The 22735-nt window shown below is 57.6% G+C and overlaps 1 protein-coding gene across 1 annotated transcript in view; it reads right to left on the reverse strand.

Moving 5' to 3' along the window:
- The window catches only part of ADAP1 (ArfGAP with dual PH domains 1), a 55774-nt gene that overhangs the window by 13665 nt on the left and 19374 nt on the right, over positions 1-22735 (reverse strand). Inside the window, exons 3-4 of the mRNA XM_021668821.2 lie at positions 13596-13687; positions 6808-6890 (exon numbers count right to left, since the gene is read on the reverse strand). Of these exons, the coding sequence (XP_021524496.1) occupies positions 6808-6890; positions 13596-13687 (175 nt within the window). The remainder of the gene's footprint in view (positions 1-6807; positions 6891-13595; positions 13688-22735) is intronic.

Below are 22735 nucleotides of genomic sequence, written 5' to 3' on the forward strand. Positions count from 1 at the left end.
CGTGAGAACAACCCGGCCATTTCCACCCACAGCCAAGGTGCAGGCCGTGGGCACCGGGCGTGGCACAACTTCCGGGAGTTCCCAGTTCTGGCTCATTCCAGGGCAGCCGGCGGCCACTCCTCAGTGTGGAGCGGGATCTGCCTGGGTCAGGCCTCACCTGGCCAAGGTTGGGGGAACGGGTTTGGGGGGCGGGGGCTGGCCTTTCCAAGCCCCGAGCTTCCTCTTCCTCCCAGGCCCTGCCCCAGGGACTTCCGCATTTCCCTGTGGTGGTGAGGTGTCGCCTGCCATGAGAAAGTGCTCTTGTGGCAAAGGCAGGGAGCCGGGCAGGAAGTACTGCCGGGAATCCCCAGAGCACCCTGCGAGGGGCTGAGGGACCCAGGAACCACCAGTGGGCCCTGGCCACCCAGACAGGAGGACATGCCCTCTCCTGCTGCTCCACCCACCCAGACAAGGGCTCAGTGTGGGAGTGGGGGCTGAGGGGAGGCTCAGGGGTCCCTGATGTCTAACCCTGAGCACCAAATGGACACCTGCTCCCTCATCCACCCAGCAATGGGCAGGACCTGGGTCTGCGGGAGGGGTGTTCTGCAGGCCCTGAGCATACAAGGAGACAGGCACGGTGTCTCTCAGGCTCTGTACCCCGACCTGGCACAGCCTCAGCGACAGCAGCCTGGGGCACTGGCGGTCACTCCTACTGGACCCCAGACACTTGACCATCTGAAGCTGCCAGGCCTTCGTGCCTACCGACCAGGCTGTAGGGGGAGGGCAGGGGGAGACTGTGGGGAAGGGTGAGGCCCTGCCCTGAGTAGGTGGGTGTCAGGGGGACCTGAGCACAGGCCCATAGGCTCAGGCACCTCTGGGTCCCTGGGGGATCCCAGCAGCCGCGGCTCTGGGGCCCAAGGCCCTCTGGCTGGCATGCCTGGTGCCTGGTGCCTTCCATGCAACCTGGAAGGTGCTGTGGCCCAAGGGTGGCTGCACAAAGGCCTTGGCAGAGGCAGGGACGGACCCACACCCCCAGGCCCTGCAGACGCCTGGGATTCTGTTCCTGCAGTGCTCGGTGCCCTGCTGGGAAGGGTGGGAGATGCAGGCAAGGGGAGGCAGTGTCTGCATTCTGGATAGCAATGGCCTTAAGCGGGACAGGATAGGAATGCTGGCTTAAAGGCCTCTGTGCCATCAGTGGCTGCAGCCGCCGGCCCTTTCATAGGAGCAGAGATGAGGGCCTGGGTCTTATCTGCTCAAAAGGAGCCCCCAGAGGCCTGGGGAGCCACTGCTCAGAGGTTAAGAGGCTTCTGGAGACAGGGCCAGCACCGAAGGTCGCCCACCCTCCAGCATGGGAGAGATTGCTCTTTTGGGGAAGGCACATCCAGACCACCTTCAATGCCAGTGACCCTGCGGTGGAGAGGAGACTCATGGGACAGGTGGGTCCCCAGCACTCCCAACTGCCGCCAGCCTCAGGCCTCAGCTCTGAGGACCACCTGCGGCCTCCAAAAGCAACGCACAGGGCCCTAAGCAGGCCCTGAGACAGCCACAGGCAGCGGCCATGTCTGCAGGGGTGAGCCTTCCCCTCAGCTCTGGAACCCCACGCCCTCCCTGTAGCTTTACACCCTTGCCCGGGTCCCATCTCCATGGCCCTCAGCTGAGCTCTCCGCAGAGGGGCTCTCGCCTGAGCGTTCCTATGTTTAGGGAGACAGTGGCCACATGCTGTGGAGCAGCCACAGTCTCTGACCCTGTGCCCTCCACAAGGGGCTGCCACACTGCTACCAGGGAACACCTGGCCACAGCATCCACAGCACCTTCACCACGGGCCAGTCCTGCACTCACACCTGCACCCCTCACCCGTGCACCTGGCGGGTCTTCATGCATACCTGTGCACCAAACCTGTGCCTCACACAGCCATCACCTCACCTGTGCACCTCACCTGCGCTGTACCCACACTGTGCACCTCCCCGCCATCCTCACACCTGGCCGTCCGCTGTCCAGGGAGACAGCAGAGACGCACAGATCATGGGCCTGCTGTGCACAGACGGATCATGAGCCTGGAGCTGTGGGCGTGGCTGCCACGCAGGGCCTGCTGTGAGAAGTGGCCATCCACTCAGTGTGGCCTTCAGAGGCCAGCAGGCAAGGCCAGGGCCTCAGGCTCTACCCTGCTAGCCAGTGTGTGCCTGAACCTCTGTGCCCTGAGTCTACCCTGCTGGGAGGTCTCTCCTCCCTCCAACCCCTGCCTGATGGTCACACGGGAAGCTTTAGCTTGTCTCAAATGCTCTCAGGGCACCGGGAATACCTCAGAGACAACAGCGAAGGTGGGAACAGGATTCCAATGGGGTGGCCTTGGGCCTGGGGCAGGATGGGTCCTGGGTCACCAGGGCTGTCACCACCTCCTGGCCTTGAGCCTAATGACACCCAAATACACCTGCGGGACCCACGCTCACTGCCCAAGAGACACTGCTGCCACCTGCACGTACCCCCATTCCTGGAACCCAGACCACTTCCAGAAAGACCATCTTCCCCAGAAAGACCACTCCAGGAGCTGGAGGCAGGCACGCAACAGGGTACCACATCTCCGGTCACATCCCAGGCCTGAACGGTCAAGAGCCTACGAGACAGGGACTTTCCCCAACACTTTTGTGAGTCACGCCTGACCTTTCCCAGCAGCCCAGGAAAGCGGGGATGTAAAACCCAAACTCGCCAAAGGAGGTGGCCACCAGGAGGGTTGGTGCCAACCCAGAGACACAGAACTGGAACTAGAGGTGGAGGTGCTGAAACCAGGTCCTGACAACACTGACTGAACCCCTCGATCAAGCTATGCCTGAAGCCAGCACCATGATTCCAGTCGATCCATTTCCAGTTTTGCTCATACCCAGTTAAGGTGGATTTTCCATCCTTTACAACCAGAAGGTTGTGATACAAGAACAGACACAAAATTCAGTCTGGTGGTCATGCCAGCCCAGCCCACTTCTGCCTCTGAAATGAGGTCACATGCCACCTTGCTACAAATTGCTAAGATGTTTCTTCCTCAGGAAACAGAGTGCTCTGGGGTGGTTCTCTGGGGGATTTGGGCAGGAGTGGAGCACGGGGTGTCCAGGGCACTGAGCAGGCCCAGCTGCCACATGTATGTTCACCCCTGACCATTTCTTGTTCTCCCCATCACACACACAGGGATTCTTAGAAGAAGAGGAAATTGCTGCCTGGGTGGACAGTAATTGAATCAATGCCTGCACAGGCTGGCTGTGTGCCAAGTGGGGGTGGGGTCGGGAGGTGAGGGGCCAGGAGCCACACTGGGGAAGGGCAGAGCCGACAGGGCCACTGCATGAGACCCAGCCTGATCTCAGGAGGTGCCTTGCTCAGGCCTGGGGACAGTCTGCCTCCCTCCGGTCAGACCCCTGCTCACCCGGAGCTGCTCCTGGGAGCAAAATCCATGGTGCTGACAGAGCCCCAGGGAGGCACACAGGAGGTGGGCCAGTGCCAGCTCCACCAGGGAGGGCTGGGAGGGACTGGCGCGTTGGGGGTTAGGGCCTCCCCCACCTGACCCCACCGGTGACGCCAGGACGTGAGTTCAGCTATTTCAGGGCTGCCTCTTTCACGTACCTTTTTTTATTTTTTGAGATGAAGTTTCAGTCTTGTTGCCTAGGCTGGACATCAGAGTGCTGTGGCGCGATCTCAGCTCACTGCAACCTCCACCTCCCTGGTTCAATCGATTCTCCTGCCTCACCCTGGGATTTCAGGCACATACCACTGCACCCAGCTAATTTTTGTATTTTCAGTAGAGATGGGGTTTCACCATGTCGGACAGGCTGGTCTGGAACACCTCACCTCTGCCCACCTCGGCCTCCCAAAGTGCTGGGATTATAGGCGTGAGCCACCGCACCCAGCCTCTTTCACATATTTTGAGATAGACTCTTGCTCTGTCGCCCAGGCTGGAGTGCAGTGGCACAATCTCAGCTCATTGCAACCTCTGCCTTCCAGGTTCAAGTGATTCTCCTGCCTCAGCCTCCCAAGTAGCTGGCATCCACCACCACACCTGGCTAATTTTTGTATTTTTTAGTTGAAATAATTTTGCCATGTTGACCAGATTGGTCTCGAACTCCTGCTCACAAGTGGTCCACTCGCCTCGGCCTCCCAAGGTACTCTTTTTTTTTTTTTTTTGAGACAGAGTCTCACTCTGTCTCCAGGCTGGAGTGCAGTGGTGGGATCTCAGCTCACTGCACCTCCGTCTCCCGGATTCAAGTGATTCTCCTGCCTCAGCCTCCCCAGTAGCTGGGATTACAGGCATGCGCCACACGCCCGGCTAATTTTTTGTATTTTCAGTAGAGACGGGGTTGGTCCACATTGGTCAGGCTGGTCTTGAACTCCCAACCTCAGGTGATCCACTGACCTCGGCCTCCCAAAATGTTGGGATTACAGGCATGAGCCACCACACCCAGCGGGGCTCTTTTATTCTTGAGGTGAGATTCACAAATACGATTCTTCTTTTTCCTTTTTACAGACAGACTCTCACTCTGTCATCCAGGCTGGAGTATAGCGGTGCAGCTTTGGCTCACTGCAGCCTCTGCCTCCCAGGTTCAAGAGTTTCTCCTGCGTCAGTCTCCCAAGTAGCTGGAACCCCAGGCGTGTGCCAACGATGCCCAGCTAATTTTGCATTTTTTGGTATAGATGGCGTTTCGCCGTGTTGCTCAGTCTGATCTTGAGCTCCTGAGCTCAGGTAATCCGCCCACCTCAACCTCCCAAAGTGCTGGGATAACAGGTGTGAGCCGCCGCACCCAGTCCGTCATTTTTTTTTTTTTTTTTTTTTTTTGAGACAGAGTCTTGCTCTGTCAGCCAGGCTGGAGTGCAGTGGTGCAATCACGGCTCACTGTAGCCTCGAACTCCTGCACTCGAAGGCTCCTCCTGCCTCAGCCTCCTGAGTTGATCAGGGGCCTGGGGACCACAGGTGGTGCCACCACATCCATTTAATTTTTTGTTAAAGGGAGGGCATCTTACTATGTTGCCCAGGATTGTGTGACCCCCAGCAATCCTCCTGCCTTGGCCTCCCAAAGTGCTGGGATCACCGGCGTGAGCCCCGGCACCCATCCTTGTGTTCCACTATTTCATGGCAGCCTCTCTCTTATGCAAGGGGAACAGGGCACTGCTGAGGTTGAAGGTCCAGGCCACAGGGGCTGCCTCCTCCCTGTGAGGCCACACCCAGCAGCACCTCCTCAGCCAGCCCTCTGGACCCCGCCCCGCCGGTGCTGATGCTCACAGTCAGGCCCTAGGGCTAGGCTTGGCTGGATTTCCCCATTTATCGATGAAGGGGCACTGAGGAAGCTCAAGTGTGCAGACACCCAGCACACGGGAGGCAGGGGTAACTGAGCACTGCCTGCCTGGCTGAGATGGGGGGCAGGGGGTGGACCCGCCCCTGCACGCAGCCCCTCCCTCCCGGCCTGTAAGATCATGGTTTGCTGAGTGACACATTTATCCACAGACCTCGAGGTTGGGCCCCAGGAAGAGGTGGCAGAGTCCCGCAGGTCCCACGCTGAGGGCCAAGACAGCATGAGGGACCCTGGGATTCCCACCCAGGATCAGGCCTGAGGGCAGAGTGGCCATAGGGGGGAGTGGTCAGGGGCCTGGGGTCCACTGCCCGGAGCCAGAGACTAGAGGAGACGGGAGGGGGCAAGGGGTGGGGTGGTGCCCCCCACAAAGCCTGGCAGAGGCCCTGGGGCCTGTGCTGGGGGAGCCGCTGGGGCAGTGCTCACCCTGCAGGGCTGCCCTGGGGAAAAAGCACTCAAGACCCCCAGTTCCCGAGCCCACCTCACACAGAGCAGCCAGGAGAGGAAGCCGGCCCGACCGGCTGGGGGCTCCAACTCTAGCTCCCAGCATTTAAATGAGACCCAAGAGAGAAGCAGGGGTTGGGGGGCCCTGGGAGGCATGGGTTAAGGCTTGGCCCGCTGCACAGCACTGGGAGACTGAGGCTGGGGTGGGCTGCCCTCCTAGGCCCCCATGGCACTGCCTCCCAGCTCCCACTTCTACAACTGTGCCAGCCCATGAAGCTCCAAGATGCTGCCTGATGTCTCTGACACCCCGATGGCCCCCAGTGGCACCCAGCCAGGCCCAGGGAGGTGGAGGACTCAGGCCTGGGCTGCACCCTCCCCACCTGCAGCACAGTGTCGCCATGCAGAGGATGCCCTCGAGCCCCTCACCAGGACCCTCATCCTGGCCCTCAGGCCCTGCCCACCCTGCTCCAGAGAGGGGTTCCTGCAGGCTGCCCCCGAATGGAAGCACATGTCACCGCCAGCAGAGGAGGGGGCCTATTATGGCCCCACGGGGTCCCCATGCACCCCACTCCTTTCGGGTTGGACTGTAGACAGCTGTGGGGACCCCAAGCCCCCAGTCACCCTGCTCAGAGTCAGAAGGCAAAATGGGTCCAGGGACAAGGGTTCAAACCCATGAGAGAGTTACCCAGGTTAATAATGACTGTCCCCACGAGAGGGAGGGAGGGAGAGGCAGAGAGATAGAAATAAAGAGGGAGACAAAGAGATAGGGGAGAGAGAGACAGACACAGAGATGGAGACAGAGAGGGAGATAGAGAAAGACAAAAAAGAGAGAAACAGACACAGAGAGGGTGAGAGACAGAAACAGAGGGAGATAGACACAGAGAGACAGAGACGGAGAAAGACGGAGAGAGACAGGTGGGGGTGGGTGAGGGCGCTGGGAAGGGGAGATGAGGATAAAAAGGGAGAAGATGGAGATGCAGAGAGAGAGGGAGATAGAGAGAGGGGGAGCTGGGGAGAGAGAGGGAGATGGGGAGGGGGCCCCGCCCCACCCGGGCAGCCTCACCTGCTGAGTAGGGCTCCTGCTTCTCAGGATAGATGAACTCCTGCCGCTCATACTTGGCCCGGATCCACTGTTCTCGAAGGAGCCTGCTGGGAGAGGAGAGACTGAGCCACTGGGCTGAGGAGGCCTCCGACCCCACACACACGCTGCTCTCTGGGCCACTGACCCCAAAAGAACCGAGGGGTCAGCCTCCCGGGCACTGGACACGGCTATCAGGTACCCACGCTTCTCAGAGGACACAGTCACCCAGGTACCCACGCTTCTCAGAGAGCTAAGTGGGGTACCTGCCAGCTTTGGGTTTTTTTTTATTGAGACGGAGTCTTGCTCTGTCACGCAGGCTGGAGTGCAGTGGTGCGATCTCGGCTCACCACAAACTCCGACTCCCAGGTTCAAGCAATTTTCTGCCTCAGCCTCCCGAGTAGCTGGGATTACAGGTGTGCACCACCACACCCACCTACTTTTTGTATTTTTACTAGAGACAGGGCGTCATGATGTTGGCCAGGCTGCTCTCGAACTCCTGACCTCAGGTGATCCGCCTGCCTTGGCCTCCCAAAGTGCAGGGATTACAGGCGTGAGCTCCTGTACCCAGCCCAGCTTTGGTTTTTAAAATGGTTTGCTAATCGGTTAGTTCCCTCTGTTGATGTCTCCTCTTTATTACTTTTTTTTGAGATGGAGTCTCGCTCTGTTGCCCAGGCTGGAGTGCAGTGGCATGATCTCAGCTCACCGCAACCTCCACCTCCAGGGTTCAAGCAATTCTGCTGTCTCAGCCTCCTGAGTAGCTGGGATTACAGGCACCTGCCACCATGCTGACTAGTTTTTGTATTTTTAGTAGAGATGGGTTTTCACCATGTTGTCAAGGCTGGTCCTGAACTCCTAACGTCAGGTGATCCGCCCACCTAGGCCTCCCAAAGTGCTGGGATTACAGGCTCCCACCACCATGCCTAGCTACTTTTGTATTTTTAGTAGAGACGGGGTTTCTCCATGTTGGTAAGGCTGGTCTTGAACCCCTGACCTCAGGTGATCCACCCGCCTAGGCCTCCCAAAGTGCTGGGATTACAGGTGTGAGCCACCGCGCCCAGCTGATACTATTTTTCTTTCTTTTAGAGATAGGGTCTCACTGTGTCTCCCAGGCTGGGGTGCAGCAGTGCAATCACCGCTCACTGCAGCCTCCAACTCCGGCACTCTAGGATCTTCCTGCCTCAGCCTCCCGAGCAGCTGGGACTAGAGGTGTGCACCACCACAGCTTGGCTAAGTTTTTAATTTTTTGTAGAAACAAGAACTCAGTCTGTTGCCCAGACTGGTCTGGAACTCCTGGGGTCAAGCAGTCCTCCCACCTGGGCCTCCTACAGAGCTGAGATTACAGGCGTGAGCCTCATGTCCGGCCCCTATTTCCAAGTAAGTTCACCTTCACAGGTGCTGCCGGTTAAGACTTGAACACGTCTTTTTGGGGATGCCAGGCAGCCGCCTGAGCTGCTCTGGCTATGTGACCACAGAGGCATTGCCCCCCAGCACCCAGCATCCTGTCTGCAACCCGAGGGTCACAGAACAGCCTCTTGGAGCCACAGGAGGACCCCAGGCTATAGTATGGAAGCCAGGGGCCTCTGGACGAGAGGCAGGTGCCAGGGATGGCTTTGACAACCACACCTGCCAACAGCCTTCAGGGCAGGGCACCCACGGGGTCTGCAGCCCTGCCCTGGTGCAGATTCGGCCTCGTGTCTGTCCCTGAGTGTCCATCCCTGAGTGTGCCTTCTGCCCAAGTTTGGCCGGCTTCTGCTGCATGGATTTCAGGACACCATCAACACCATTCCTGGAGGCTTTGCCTCTCGGGAAAGTGACCCCTGCAGGGCCCTGGCTTTGCTTCTACACGGTGGATGAGTGGCTCACACAGGTGGGTTTTTTCCCTTTTTTTTACGGGAAAAATAGCCAGGGTGGTGCTCACAGCCCCACACCTGCCATTCAGCCCCCCACCTGCCATTCAGCCCCCGGCCCCTGCCCCTGTTGGCCATTCCAGGTGTTTCTGAGGCTGCTACTGCCTGAACTGCACCCCCATCCTACAGGGAGACCTGCCCCCAGGGCCTGAGTGTGCCTTGATTTGGAAATATCGTGGTTGCAGTTTAGTTAAGATGAGGCCACACAGGAGCAAGGCGGCCTCCAACCAATGTGCCAGGCACCCTTAGGAAGGGGAATTAGGACACAGATGGGCACACAGGACCCACCATGTCAGGATATGCCCCAGAGAGGCCTCATGAGAAGCAGCCTCCAACCTCCAGCCCCCAGAGCAGGGAGAAAGTAGATTTCTGTTGCTCTGGGCTGCTGGGCATGTGTTTCCGCATTCTGGAAGGCCCGGACGTGAATGCAGAGCCCTGTCCAGCCTGGACACCTGCTCCACAGGGGTGCTCGCTGGGATGGGAAGAGAGGAGCCCCCGAGCCAGTGCTGCCAGCAGCCGAGGGCTCGCCCTGTTCACCCCTCGCCACACAGGAAGCAAGGAGGGGCCAGTTTCCACCCAGAAATAAAACCAAGCAGAACAGCCACACGACTTTCTTTCCTAGATGTCAAGATAGAAACTCGAGGGCCCCGAGGGTGACACAGGAAAGGGCGGGTCCCGGCCTCTGAGTCACAGGCCCATGCTAAAGATACTCACAGGCAGGACCCTCTGCGCTCCCCTGGGGGCTCACCCTCCCCTCTTATGGCTGGGGAAACTGAGGCCCTGGGCCTCTGCTTGGCTGGAGGCGGGTAGGGTGCCCATCCTACCTGGAGGTACCCCTAGTGTGTCACAGCCGGGAAGCCACAGGGCATCGCGTGGGGGCCTTCCAGGACCCTGCTCCGGGACCATGCCTGCCACTCTTAGCTCCTGCAAAGACGCCACCCAGACATCTGTGCAGCAGAGCTTTGGATGAAGACCTTCCACTCAGACCCAGGTCTGTCAGGCTGCATGGAGGCCATGGGCACCAGGGCTGCTGGGGCTGAGAGAATCTCAGCGGGGGCAGAAGTGGGAGGAAGGTGCACAAGGCCCCAGCCCACTTGGTCTGGCTGGGCAGCTGGGCCCTCCTGGGCCACAGAGCTGGACCACAATATGGCAGGATGTAGGTACCTCCTGTCCTCCAGGTTACACAGCAGATCCACGCTGCACCACCCCCAACCCTCCAGGCTACACAGCAGGACCACACTGCACCCCCTGCCACCCTCGAGGCTACACAGCAGGACCACGCTGCACCCACTGCCACCTTCCAGGCTACACAGCAGGTCCACGCTGCACCACCCCACCCTCCAGGCCACACACAGCAGATCCACGCTGCACCCCCCCACCCTCCAGGCTACACACAGCAGGTCCACGCTGTACCCCCCAACCCTGCAGGCTACACAGCAGGTCCACGCTGCACCCCCCCACCCTCCAGGCTACACACAGCAGGTCCACGCTGCACCCCCCCACCCTCCAGGCTACACACAGCAGGTCCACGCTGTAACCCCCAACCCTGCAGGCTACACACAGCAGGTCCACACTGCACCCCCCCCCACCCTCCAGGCTACACACAGCAGGTCCACGCTGCACCCCCCCACCCTCCAGGCTACACACAGCAGGTCCACGCTGCACCCCCCCACCCTCCAGGCTACACACAGCAGGTCCACGCTGCAACCCCCACCCTCCAGGCCACACACAGTAGGTCCACGCTACACCCCCCCACCCTCCAGGCCACACACAGCAGTTCCACGCTGCACTCCCCACCCTCCAGGCCACACACAGCAGGTCCACGCTACACCCCCCCACCCTCCAGGCCACACACAGCAGTTCCATGCTGCACTCCCCACCCTCCAGGCCACACACAGCAGTTCCACGCTGCACTCCCCACCCTCCAGGCCACACACAGCAGGTCCACGCTGCACCCCCCACCCACCAGGCTATACACAGCAGTTCCACGCTGCACCCCCCACCCTCCAGGCTACACACAGCAGGTCCACGCTGCACCCCCCACCCTCCAGGCTATACACAGCAGTTCCACGCTGCACCCCCCACCCTCCAGGCTACACACAGCAGGTCCACGCTGCACCCCCCACCATCCAGGCCACATACAGTAGGTCCACGCTGCACCCCCCCAACCTCCAGGCTACACAGCAGGACCACACTGCAACCTCCACCACCCTCCAGGCTACACAGCAGGACCATGCTGCACCCCCCCCGACCCTGCAGGCTACACAGCAGGACCACACTGCACCCCCCAACCCTGCAGGCTACACAGCAGGTCCACAATGCACCCCCCCACCCTCCAGGCTACACAGCAGGACCACGCTGCACGCCCCCCCTACCCTCCAGGCTACACACAGCAGGTCCACGCTGCACCCCCCCCCACCAGGCTACACAGCAGGACCATGCTGCACCCCCCCCCACCCTGCAGGCTACACGGCAGGTCCACGCTGCACCCCCCAACCCTGCAGGCTACACAGCAGGACCACACTGCATCCCCCCCATCCTGCAGGCTACACAGCAGGTCCACGATGCACCCCTCCATCCAGGTTACACAGCAGGTCCAGGCTGCACCCCCTCCAGGCTACAGCAGTACCATGCTGTACCCCCCCATCCTCCAGGTTACACAGCAGGTCCATGCTGCAACCCCCCCAACTCTCCAGGCTACACAGCAGGTCCACGATGCACCCCCCTCCAGGTTACACAGCAGGTCCACACTGCACCTCCCTCAGGTTACACAGCAGGTCCACACTGCACCCTGCCCAGGTTACACAGCAGATCCAGGCTGCACTCCCACCTCCAAGTTACACAGCAGGTTTGTGCTGCACCCCCGCCCCGCCCACCATGCCGCAGCATCCAGGGCTCACACAGGCTTCACACCCCACCCCAGATGGTGGATGTCAGCCCCAGGAACTTCCTCACCCAGGACCCAACAGCAGCAGCCCCCAGCCCACGGAGCACATCTCCCCCAGGTCCCACACCCATGTCTGCTCCTGGTCCCGGCTCAGAACAGCTCGAGAGTGGGAAGGGGAGGAACTCGGAGGCAGTGACCCAAGCCACAGAGCAGCCAGGGGTGGGGTGATAAAATAATGTCTCGAAAATAGCTGTGCTGGGGCTCCGTGATTCATACCGAGAACCCGCAGGGCGGGGCCAGGGTTTCCCTATGAGAGTTGGGGCAAAGGAGGAGCTGCTGGCACCCAGGGTCTCAGGATGCAGGCACAAGGGACCAGGGCCCCAGGCCTACCCTGGTGGGAGGGGAGAGGTGAGCACAGGGGCTGAGCCGCCAGCCTCAGTCTCCTCAGCAGCACATAGGGACTGCAGCCGGACCTGTCTCCAGGTTCCAGAGAGGCTCATCAAGAAAACACCCTCCACACGCCGGGACTGGGGCCGGGCACAGTGACCCCTTAAAATAACAAATCAACATGCAACAAAGAAACTACAGCGCTCGTGGCCTGAGCACACCTCCAGCCCCTGCTCCCCGCAACAACCTAGCCAGCCCTTCACCAAGACCCAGGGAGGGCCGGCTGGCGCTGTGATCCCAGCACTTTAGGAGGCCGAGGCAGGAGGATCACTGGAGCCCAGGAATTTTCAACCAGCATGGGCAACATAGAGAGACCCCCATCTCTGTATTTAAAAAAAGAAAGAAAAGCCCAGGGTGGTCTGTAGGGTAGCAGTCAGGAAGTCCGTCCCTCCTCCCTCCTCCCCCTCCTCCTTGCTCCTCCCTACCCTGCTCCCCAACCCCCACCCGCCTTCCATATTCTCCAAGAGGCCCTCTGATCCAGTGAGGATACCTGACCCTGCTGCCCCCTCAAGGAGCTCACTGCAGGGGGCACAGACCCCAGGCAGGACCCTGGATGCCAGGGAAGGCCTCTGGTAACTGCAGAGTCCCCAGCAGCTCCGTGGCGGGCAGAGCGCAGGCTCTCTCACCCTCCTGTCAGGGCAGAGCCAGCGACAGCACTCGGGCCCCTGGGGGCTGGGAGGCCAGGCGCCGCTGCTTTCCTGCCCGAACCCTGCACCCAGCCCATTCTCGCGGTGTCGCTGCAGGGTGGGCCCTCCAGTGAGTGGGTTCAGGAATCGAGTCAACAGAGGGAGCTGCTTAGTAGATAAGAGGCCGGGCGCTGCCAGGGGCTGGGATTGAGCTAGGGCTGGAACCCGGCAGGAAGCTCGGGCAGCCAGAGGGCACCCAGAGGGCCACATGTCCCTTCCCTGTGACGGGCGAGGGGTCGATGTGAGCAGTCAGGCCAGCCCCTGTGTGGCTGTCACCTGTCATTCCTACTGGCTGAGCAGATGGGGAGACTGAGGCTTGGAGGGCGGGTGTTGGCAGAGGTAGCTGGTGTGAAATTCTGAAGCAGGCCTCTCTCCACAACCCCCTGACCCTAGGATGCCCAGAGGATGGGGTCCCAGGCTTCTCTGACAGGGCCACCGGAACCCACGTCCACTCCTGCCCCGAGGAGCCAGGACAGGCCCCAAACAACAGCAGCCCCTCCCATCCTCCTCCCAGACCTCGGGGAGTACCCAAGAGGCCCCCTCAGATCCACTTGAGACCCCCAAGGCCCCAGCGAACCTGGGTGGGCTGCAGCTACTGATGCAGAATGCCCTTCCTGGTCCCGCCCCCATGCCTCCCGACCCCCCTCCACCCCAGAAGCAAAGCCCAATGGCAGGCAGTGGACGCAGGTGGCACGTCAGGGTCTGGGGGACACAGCTGCAGCTGCTTCTCCCTGAACCCTGTGGGCGGCACCCACCACCCCACCCTCCCGGGTCCTCCCGGGGCCATCTCAGAGCCACCCCTCGATGTTTACCGCGGCCCTGACAAGGCCCCTTTGTACTCACTGGCAGTCGGAGAGCGTGGGCCGGTAGTAGAAGGAGGGCACTTTGGACTCGAACTTGGCTCTCGAGGCATCGTTCCCATGAGAGGCCATGAACTGCAAGAAAGGGACGGCCGGGTCAGAGGCCTGGGGACCCAGGGGCAGCCAAGGGGTGCCAGCTGCACTTGGGGCCCTCACCACAGGGACCCAGCAGACCCAAGGTTCTGAGGGCTCCACCAGCGCCAGGATGGGAATCCCCACCTCCTCCCTCCCCAGGGATACCATTTCTGAGTGATCAACCCTCCCCTGGCACTGGAAGGAGCCAGCATCCCTAAAGATGGGGTCCCGGCAAAGGGGGCCCAGGGGCCAGTCCCCTCTTGAGGATGGGACTGAGCTCTGCCCCACTATTTCAATCTCTGAGTCCACCCATGCTGGGCGTCCCATGGGAGAGAGCTGGCTGCATGCTGTGACCCCCATCTCTGCCCCAGAGAGGCAGGGGTTCCTCGTTCACCCAGCTCCCCAGCTCACATGTAGCAAGGACTCAACAGGCACTGGACATGGGCTGGTAAGTGAGAGACCAAGACCCAGCCCAGACAGAGTCTTTGAGGCCCACACATGGCAGGGACTCAGAACACGTTTACAAAGCATAGAACTGGCTGAGGGAGAAGGAAACGGCGCTGGGAAGGAGGGGAGGCCTCCGGGAGGCCATCACATGGACTGTGCTCCTGGCAGATGCAAACAACCTGTCGGTGGATGCTGGCAATGACCCTGCTGCCGGCCAGGTGTGCTGAGCGGGGAAAGTGGGGCTGACAGGCTGAGGCAGGGGGCCCCACTGTACCCTACACCAGCCCTGAGGGTATGGGAGGGCTCAGTTTGCCCCCAGGGCAGCTGCTGTTTGCACCTTCCAGCTCCTTGAACGCTACTCAACTGAGGCAGTGGCCAGGCCCAGCCAAACAGAAGTCCCCTCACATCACCTGCTCCCAGGACCACCCAGCTGCAAACAGGGAGGACTCAGAGGAGCAGCTGGAAAAGTCACAAGCAACACAAGGCTGGTACCAAATTACAATTCAAAAACCAGTGGCTTTCCATAGAAAACACCATCCTTTAGAAGACAGAATCGTAGGAAAGCTCCTATCTCCAACAGCAACGGGGCAAGGCGACGGGCCGTTGGAGGAGCAACGCCCCAGGTCTCTGTGGAGAAAAGCTGCAGGTGCTCCCAAGGACACAGAGAGGCCTCGGCCAGAGACACAGGGAGGCGGGAAGACATCTCCTTAGGGAAGTCAACATGTTTTTTATAATTGTCAAAAACTAGCAATAGAATTTATTATTTTACCTAAAAACGGTTCTAAAATTTATTTATTTTTTGAATTTTTTTTTTTTAAGAGACGGGGTTTCACCATATTGGTCAGGCTGGTCTCGAACTCCTGTCCTCAGGTGATCCACCCACCTCAGCCTCCCAAAGTGCTGAGATTACAGGCATGAGCCACCGCGCCCAGCCCGGTTCTAAAATTTAAAGTTAGCAAGGGCTGGCCGGGGAGAGGGGTTCACATCTGTAATCTCAGCATTTTGGGAACCCGAGGCAGGAGAACCACTTGAACCCAGGAGGTCAAGACCAGCCTGGGCAACATAGTGAGACCCTGTCTCTCAAAAAAAAAAAAAAAAATTAGCCAGGTGTGGTGGTCCACACCTGTGGTCCCAGCTACTCAGGAGGCTGAAGTGAGAGGATGGCCTGAGGCTGGGAGATTGAGGTTGCAGTGAGTTACAAATGCACCACTAAACTCTAGCCTGGCTGGGCGCGGTGGCTCACGTCTGTAATCCCAGCACTTTGGGAGGCCAAGGCGGGCAGATCACGAGGTCAAGAGACAGAGAACGCCAGCCTGGGCAGCAGAACAAGACCCTGTCTCCACTGGATGCAGCAGCTCGTGCCTGGAATCCCAGCATTTTGGGAGGCCAAGGTGGGAGGATCACTTGAGTCCAAGAAGTCAAGGCTACAGTGATCTGTGGTTACGTCATGCACTCCAGCCTGGGAAACACAGCAAGACCCTATCTCTGCCAAAAAATAAAAGTAAAATAAAAAATAAAATGGGTAAGGTTTTAAAATTATTTTTACATATATATTTTTTATTACGCATATATATATATATATATATATACATATATATATATATATATGTACATGTAAATTTGTTTTAATAGAGATGTGGTTCTACTCTGTTGCCCAAACTGGTCTCAAGCTCCTGGGCTCAAGCCACCCTCCCACCTCAGCCTAAAAATGGGTAAGGATTTGAATGGACATTTCTCCAAAGAAGATATACAAATGGCCACTCAGTCCACGCTAAGGCACTCAACATTGTTAGGTGTCAGGGGAATGCAGGTCAAACCCGCAGTAAGCTACCACCTCTCCCCACAAGGATGGCAGGATCAAAGCCTCACAGGGAAGCATGCTGGAGAGGAGATCAGAGCCCCCTACGCTGCTTCTGGGAACCTGCAGCTGTGGTGAGAAACAATCCCGCAGTTCCTCAAAGCGCTCAACACACAGTTCCCATAGACCCCAGCAATTCCTCTGCACCTTAAGAGACATGAAGACACAAAGACCCACACACGAATGTTCACAGCAGCTTCTCCATGACAGTCGCATGGTAACAAGCCCCATGTCCGTGAACAAAAGCACAGATCAACTAAATAAGATCGAGCCACACGATGGAGGGTCAGTCGGCCATAAAGAGGAAGGCTGGCCGGGCGCAGTGGCTCACGCCTGTCATCCCAGCACTTTGGGAGGCAGAGGCGGGCAGACCACTTGAGGTCAGGAGTTCAAGACCAGCCTGGGAAACATGGGGAGACCCCATCTCTCCTGAAAATACAAAAATTAGCCGGTGTGCTGGCGGGCGCCTGTAGTCCCAGCGATGCCGGAGGCTGAGGCAGGAGAATCGCTTGAACCCAGGAGGTGGAGGTTGCAGTGAGCAGAGATTGCACCACTGCACTCTAGCCTGAGTGGCAGTGAGAGTCCATCTCAAAAAAAAAAAAAAAAAAGAGGAACGCAATTCTGACACACACTATGACCCAGGTGGTCCTTGGACGCATGGTGCTCGTGAAGGAAACTAGACCCAAAACACCACATATTGGCTGAACATGGTGGCTTACGCCTGTGATCCCAGCACTTTGGGAAGCCGAGGTGGCAGGATCACTTGAGCCAGGGGGTTCGGGACCAGCCTGAGCAACACAGTGAGACCCTGTCTCAAAAATAAAAAGACCACATATTATATGATTGCATCTGTCTGAAACATTCAGAAGAAGCAAATCTGCAGACATGAAGCAGGTCTGTCTACATCCAATAATGGCTGGGTGGGGGTGATGGAGGAGTGGTGAGCATGGGGCTGGGTTGGGAAATTAACATGTTCTAAAATTAGACAGTGGTGATGGCCATGCAGCTGCAGCTTCACTAAAATGACTGAATTGTACAATTTACAGGAATGAAATGTATATTAATTATACCTCAATAAAACTGTTATTAAAAAATAACCCTCAGCTGGGCACAGTGGCTCATGCCTGTAATCCCAGCACTTTGGGAGGCCCAGGCGGGTGGATCACCTGAGGTCAGGAGTTTGAGACCAGCCTCGCCAACATGGTAAAACCCCATCTCTACTAAAAATACAAATATTAGCTAAGCATGGTAGCACGTGCCTGTAGTCCCAGCTACTTGGGAGGCTGAGGCAGGAGAATCGCTTGAACCTGGGAGGTGGACGTTGCAGTGAGCTGAGATTATGCTACTGCACTGCAGCCTGGGCGACAGGGTGACACTTGGTCTTTAAAAAAAAAAAAAGAAAGAAAAAGAAGGAAAAAAGACCAGGTGCGGTGGCTCACGCCTGTAATCCCAGCACTTTAAGAGGCCATGGTGGGCAGATCATGAGATCAGGAGTTCATTGAGACCAGCCTGGCCAATATGGTGAAACCGCATCTCTACTATAAATACAAAAATTAGCTGGGCATGGTGGCATGCATCTGCAGTATCAGTTACTTGGGAGGCTGAGGTAGGAGGATCGCTTGAACCCAGGAGCGGAGGCTGCAGTGAGCTGAGATCACACCACTGCACTCCAGCCTGGGCGACAGAGCGAAACTCTGTCTCAAAAAAAAAAAACAGCTCTCAGGGTTGGGCGAGGTGGCTCACACCTATAATCCCAGCACTTGTGATACTGAGCTAGGTGGATCACTGGAGGCCAGAAGTTCAAGGCAGCCTGGGCGACACAGTGAGACTCCCATCTCTACAAAGAATACAAAAGTTAGTCAGACGTGGGGTTGTGCGTCTGCAGTTCCAGCTACTTAGGAGGCTCAGGTGAAAGGATCACTTGAGCCCAGGAGCTTGAGGCTGAAGTGAGCTGTGATTGCACCACTGCACTCCTGCCTGGGCGTCAGAGAAGGCCTATTTATGTATGCTATAGACCCTAAAACCACAAAAGAAAAAGGTTGACCACTTTGATTACGTCAAAGTAAAAAATTTCCATGGCAAAAACCACCATGAGCAAATTCGAAAGACAACCTAGAAAAACATGTGTTTAATATCTCAAAGGGTTAACTTCCCTAACATACCAGAAACCCCTGGAAGATGAAAACAGCTAACATTGCAGAAGAAAGGCAGCAAAGGTTTGATGAGACATTGCACAGCAAGAAAACACAGGGCCGGGCACTTTGGGAGGCCTGTAATCCCAGCACTTTGGGAGGCCGAGGTGGGCAGATCATCTGAGGCCAGGAGTTCAAGACAAGCCTGGCCAATATGGTAAAATCCCATCTCTACTAATATTACAAAAATTAGCCGGGCGTGGTGGCGGGTGCCTGTAATCCCAGCTGCTTGGGAGGCTGAGGCAGGAGAACTGCTTGAAACCCGGAAGCGGAGGTTGCAGTGAGCCGAGATTGTGCCACTGCACTCCAGCCTGGGCAACAGAGCAAGACTCTATCACAAAAAAAAAAAAAGAAAGAAAAAAAAAGCAAGAGATCGTGAGAACCTCTCACCCATCAGGGTAGCAAAGGAGGAGGCAGAGGCAAACACCCCCGTGGCGTGCGGGGGCATGTGAGCAGTTACAGTGGGGAGTTTGGCAAACATCTCTCCAGAAATACCAAGCCACGTAACTTTTCAACTTCCACTTTCACTTCTAGGAATTTAGGCCACCAATACACTTCCAAATGTGCAAAGTCAGGCATCCGTGAGGCTGCTCACTGGCCCGGCGGTCACAGCAGGAACTGGTTGGAAACAACCTGCTTGTCCAGCCTAAGGGTTCGCGGCAAGCAGGTCATGGTTCACTCAGGAGGGTGAAGAGCTCCGCGAGCACCCAACAGGCAAAGAATGTCTCTTAGAAGCACACACTAGGCCAGGAGCCGTGGCACATGCCTGTCATCACAGCGTTTTGGGAAGTTCACTTGTGCCCAGGAGTTCGAGACCAGCCTGGCCAACACAGCAACACCCCATCACTACAAATTTTTTTTCAATTAGCCAGGCCTGGCACAGTGGCTCACATATGTATAATCCCAGTGCTTTGGAAGGCCGAGGCGGGCAGATGATCTGAGGCCGAGAGTTCAAGACCAGCCTGGCCAACATGGCAAAACCCCGTCTCTATTAAAAACACAAAAGTTAGCCGGGCATGGTGGCATGCACCTGTGATCCCAGCTACTCAAGAGGCTGAAGCAGGAGAATCACTTGAACATGGGAGGTAGAGGTTGCAGTGAGCTGAGACTGCGCCACTGCACTCCAGCCTGGGTGACAGAGTGAGACTCCATCTCAAAAAATAAACAAATAAATAAATTAGCCAGGCATGGTGGTGTATGCCTGTGGTCCTAGCTACTCCTCAGGTGGCTGAGGCAGGAGGATCACCTGCACCCAGGAGTTTGAGGCTGTAGTGAGCTATGATAGTGCCACTGTACGTCAGCCTGGGCAACAGAGCGAGACCCTGTCTCAAAAACAAGAAAAGAAGAAAAAGAGAGAGAGAGAGAAAGGAAGGAAGGAAAGGAGGCAGGAAGGAGGAAGGGAAGATAAGGAGGGAGGGAATATAAAGAAGGAGGGAGAGAGGGAGGGACAGAGGGAGGGAGGAAGGGAGGCCCACGCGGACCCCTGGCTGCCTGGCAAAGGTGGGAGTGGCACTCAGAGGTGGGAGACAGGGAAGGAGACAGCTTCCTTCTGCTTCCTTCTGCAACTGCCCTTGAAACCTACTGAATGTGTCACTAAATAGTCAAAATACATTAAATAAAGTAGAGACAACCCATGTGTCCATCAAAGGGTTAATGAAAAAAACAAAACATGTTCCATCCACACAAGGAAGTGTTATCAGCCTTGAAAGGAACAAAGCTCTCCCGTGGGCTGCAGCGTGGATGGACCTCGGGACCTGGCGCCGAGCGATCCCATTTTTAAAGGTCCAGAACTGGCAAATCTATACAGAGAGAAAGTGGATTGGTGGCTGGGCAGGGGGTGAGAGCCAAAAGGCACGGAGTTTCTTTTTAGGGTGATGAAAATGTTCTAAAATTGGCTGTGGTGATGGTTGCACAACTCTGAATTTATCAAAAACCCTTCAACTGTGTATTTTACATGGTGAATGGTATGGCTGGGAATTGCATCTCAATGGATCAGTTGTTTTAAAAGCTTTATAAAAGAATTGGAAAAAAAAAAAAAAACCATAAAATGTGAAGAAAAGGAAAGAGGAGAAACCCTGGTTCCTGGCCCCGTTCCTGGCCCCACAACCTCGGTCCAGTTCTCCGTGACAGCCACCTTGGGCCTGTTTCTCCCTGTGGGGTGGGAGCAGGCTTAGCCCCCAGATGCTCTGGCTGACCACCAGCCCAGGAAGGGGCAAGGGGCCTGAGTGCAGGGGGCCACAGGGGGCCCAGTGCAGCCCCTGCCCCACAGACTCCCCAGCAAGAAGCCAGGCTGAGACCCAGCTCTGCCTGGGGCTGGGGTGCAGCTGCTCTCAGGAGCCAAGCCCCCAGGCCTGCCTGAGATTAATCTTTGGTTTTCATCTCACAAGTGAATGTGCAGACAACAGAATGGGGATGGAATCTTCTTGTGGCCCCAGCTTGGTGCTCCCCTGCAGGCCCCATCACACTGGATCTCTGTGGCAGAAATCAGGGGTTTCCTTTTTTTTTTTTTTGAGATGGAGTCTTGCTCTGTTGTCAAGGCTGGAGTGCAATGGCACAATCTCGGCTCACTGCAACCTCCACCTCCTGTGTTCAAGCAATTCTCCTGCCTCAGCTTCCCGAGGAGCTGGGATTACAGATGCCCGCCATGACGCCTGGCTAATTTTTGTATTTTTAGTAGAGACGGGGTTTCACCGTGCTGGGGTTACAGGTGTGAGCCACCTCACCCAGCCAAGGGGTTTCCTAATAACACACGTGGTGGGCCCTCCCCCAGCCTTCCTCTCCGGGCTTCACCCCATGAGATCTGGACGGCACCCAGGTGGCCCCCATCCACTCCCACTGATGGCATTTAGGAATTTTCCCAACAACAGTGAACACCCCACTCCTGGGCCCTTGCCCCGCTTCCCCTGGAATCATGGGGACAATGGGCAGGTGTTCTCCCTGAGCCCAAGGACTCTACACCCCCATAAGCCCTCCAGGGACCCACGCTGTTTCCTACAGGAGTGATGGCAGAGGTATCTGGAGATGGGACACCCGTCCCATCATCTGACATTGGCCATTGGTCCTCCATTGTCCAGGGAAGGGGACGGCCCAGGAGTCACTCTGCCCGTTTACGGAAGGAAACAGGCTCAAACTCACGGCCTGACGAAGGGACAGGTATCACAACCCAAGTATCCCCTCCATATCAGTGAAGGGGGTCAAAGTGGGTGAGCCCAAGGTGGGCCAGGGTCCTGAGAAGATTCACAGGGACCCCCTCGACTCAAGGTGTGGGGGATCACAGCGTTAAATGCAGAAGCTGATTTGGGGTCGCCCTGGGTGGGTCAGGGACTCTGCTGTCCTTGGATCTTGTTGTGTCTCTCAGGCTGGAGGGCAGAGGTGCACTCAACTCACTGCAGCCTCAATTCCTTGGCTCAGCCGGGCGCGGTGGCTCACGCCTTCAGGCGGGTCACCTGAAGTCCGGAGTTCAAGACCAGTCTGGCCAACATGGTGAAACCCCATTTCTACTAATGATACAAAAATTAGCCGAGCATGGTGGCAGATGCCTATAATCCCAGCCACTCTGAGGCATGAGAATTGCTTGAACCCAGGAGGCAGAGGTTGCAGTGAGCCCAGATTGCCCTAGACTCTGTCTAAAAAAAAAAAAAAGAATTCCTGGGCTCAAGCAATCCTTGTCCTCCCCACGTCCAGCCAAGGTACCGGAATCCCAACTGTGAGTTCTAACAAGCCCCCAGGTGTAGCCCATGCACCAAGGCTGCCTGCTAGAAGCAAATGAGCTGCTGCCAGCGGGGGCCGGGGTCAGTGGTGTAGTGGGGGCGGCGGGGGGGGGCTGGGGTCAGTGGTGCTGGAGATGATGGGGGGCCAGGGTCAGTGGTGCTGGAGAAGGGGGCCGGGGTCAGTGGTGTTGGAGAGTGGGGGCCGGGGTCAGTGGTGTTGGAGAGGGCGGGCCAAGGTCAGTGGTGTTGGAGAGCCAGGGGCTGAGGTCAGTGGTCCTGGAGAGCAGGGACCGGGGTCAGTGGTCCTGGAGAGCTGGGGCTGGGAGCAGGGGTCAGTGGTGTTGAAGAGCTGGGAAGACATGCACAGGGGGCGACCGGCCTCTACGACACACCCCGTCCCCACAGCAGCCCCCAGACCACCACTCTCACCTTCACGCGGCCCCTCTGTCCTGCTCACCAGCAGCCAAGCAGATCTGTGGCTCTAAGACCCAAAGCCCCATGATCAGGGCTGGAACAACCCTCCCACCCTGGTCTTCAGGCCCCAAGCTCCATCCCAGCTGCAGCCCATCTACCCCCACCAGGGCCTCATTCCTTCTCCAGTTTCCTCGGGGTCTCCCTATGGGGCCCTTCCTGCCACCCCCAGCCTACATGGCTCCCCCTGCACTGCCAGGTTCCTGGTCGCTCACACCATCTCCCTCCCCAGAGGGGCGTCTCTAGGGCCCCAAGAGGCATCTGTGGCCGGTGTCCCTGTCTGGCTGTGGCAAGGGCTTCATGAAACTTTATCAGATGCATGGCTGAGAGGTGGGTGGTGGCTGTGTCACCTCAGAGGCCACCCAGGGGA

The sequence above is a fragment of the Aotus nancymaae genome, unplaced genomic scaffold (assembly GCF_030222135.1).
Source record: "Aotus nancymaae isolate 86718 unplaced genomic scaffold, 86718_ANA_hifiasm-v0.15.2.pri h1tg000263l, whole genome shotgun sequence".
Lineage (NCBI taxonomy): Eukaryota > Metazoa > Chordata > Mammalia > Primates > Aotidae > Aotus > Aotus nancymaae.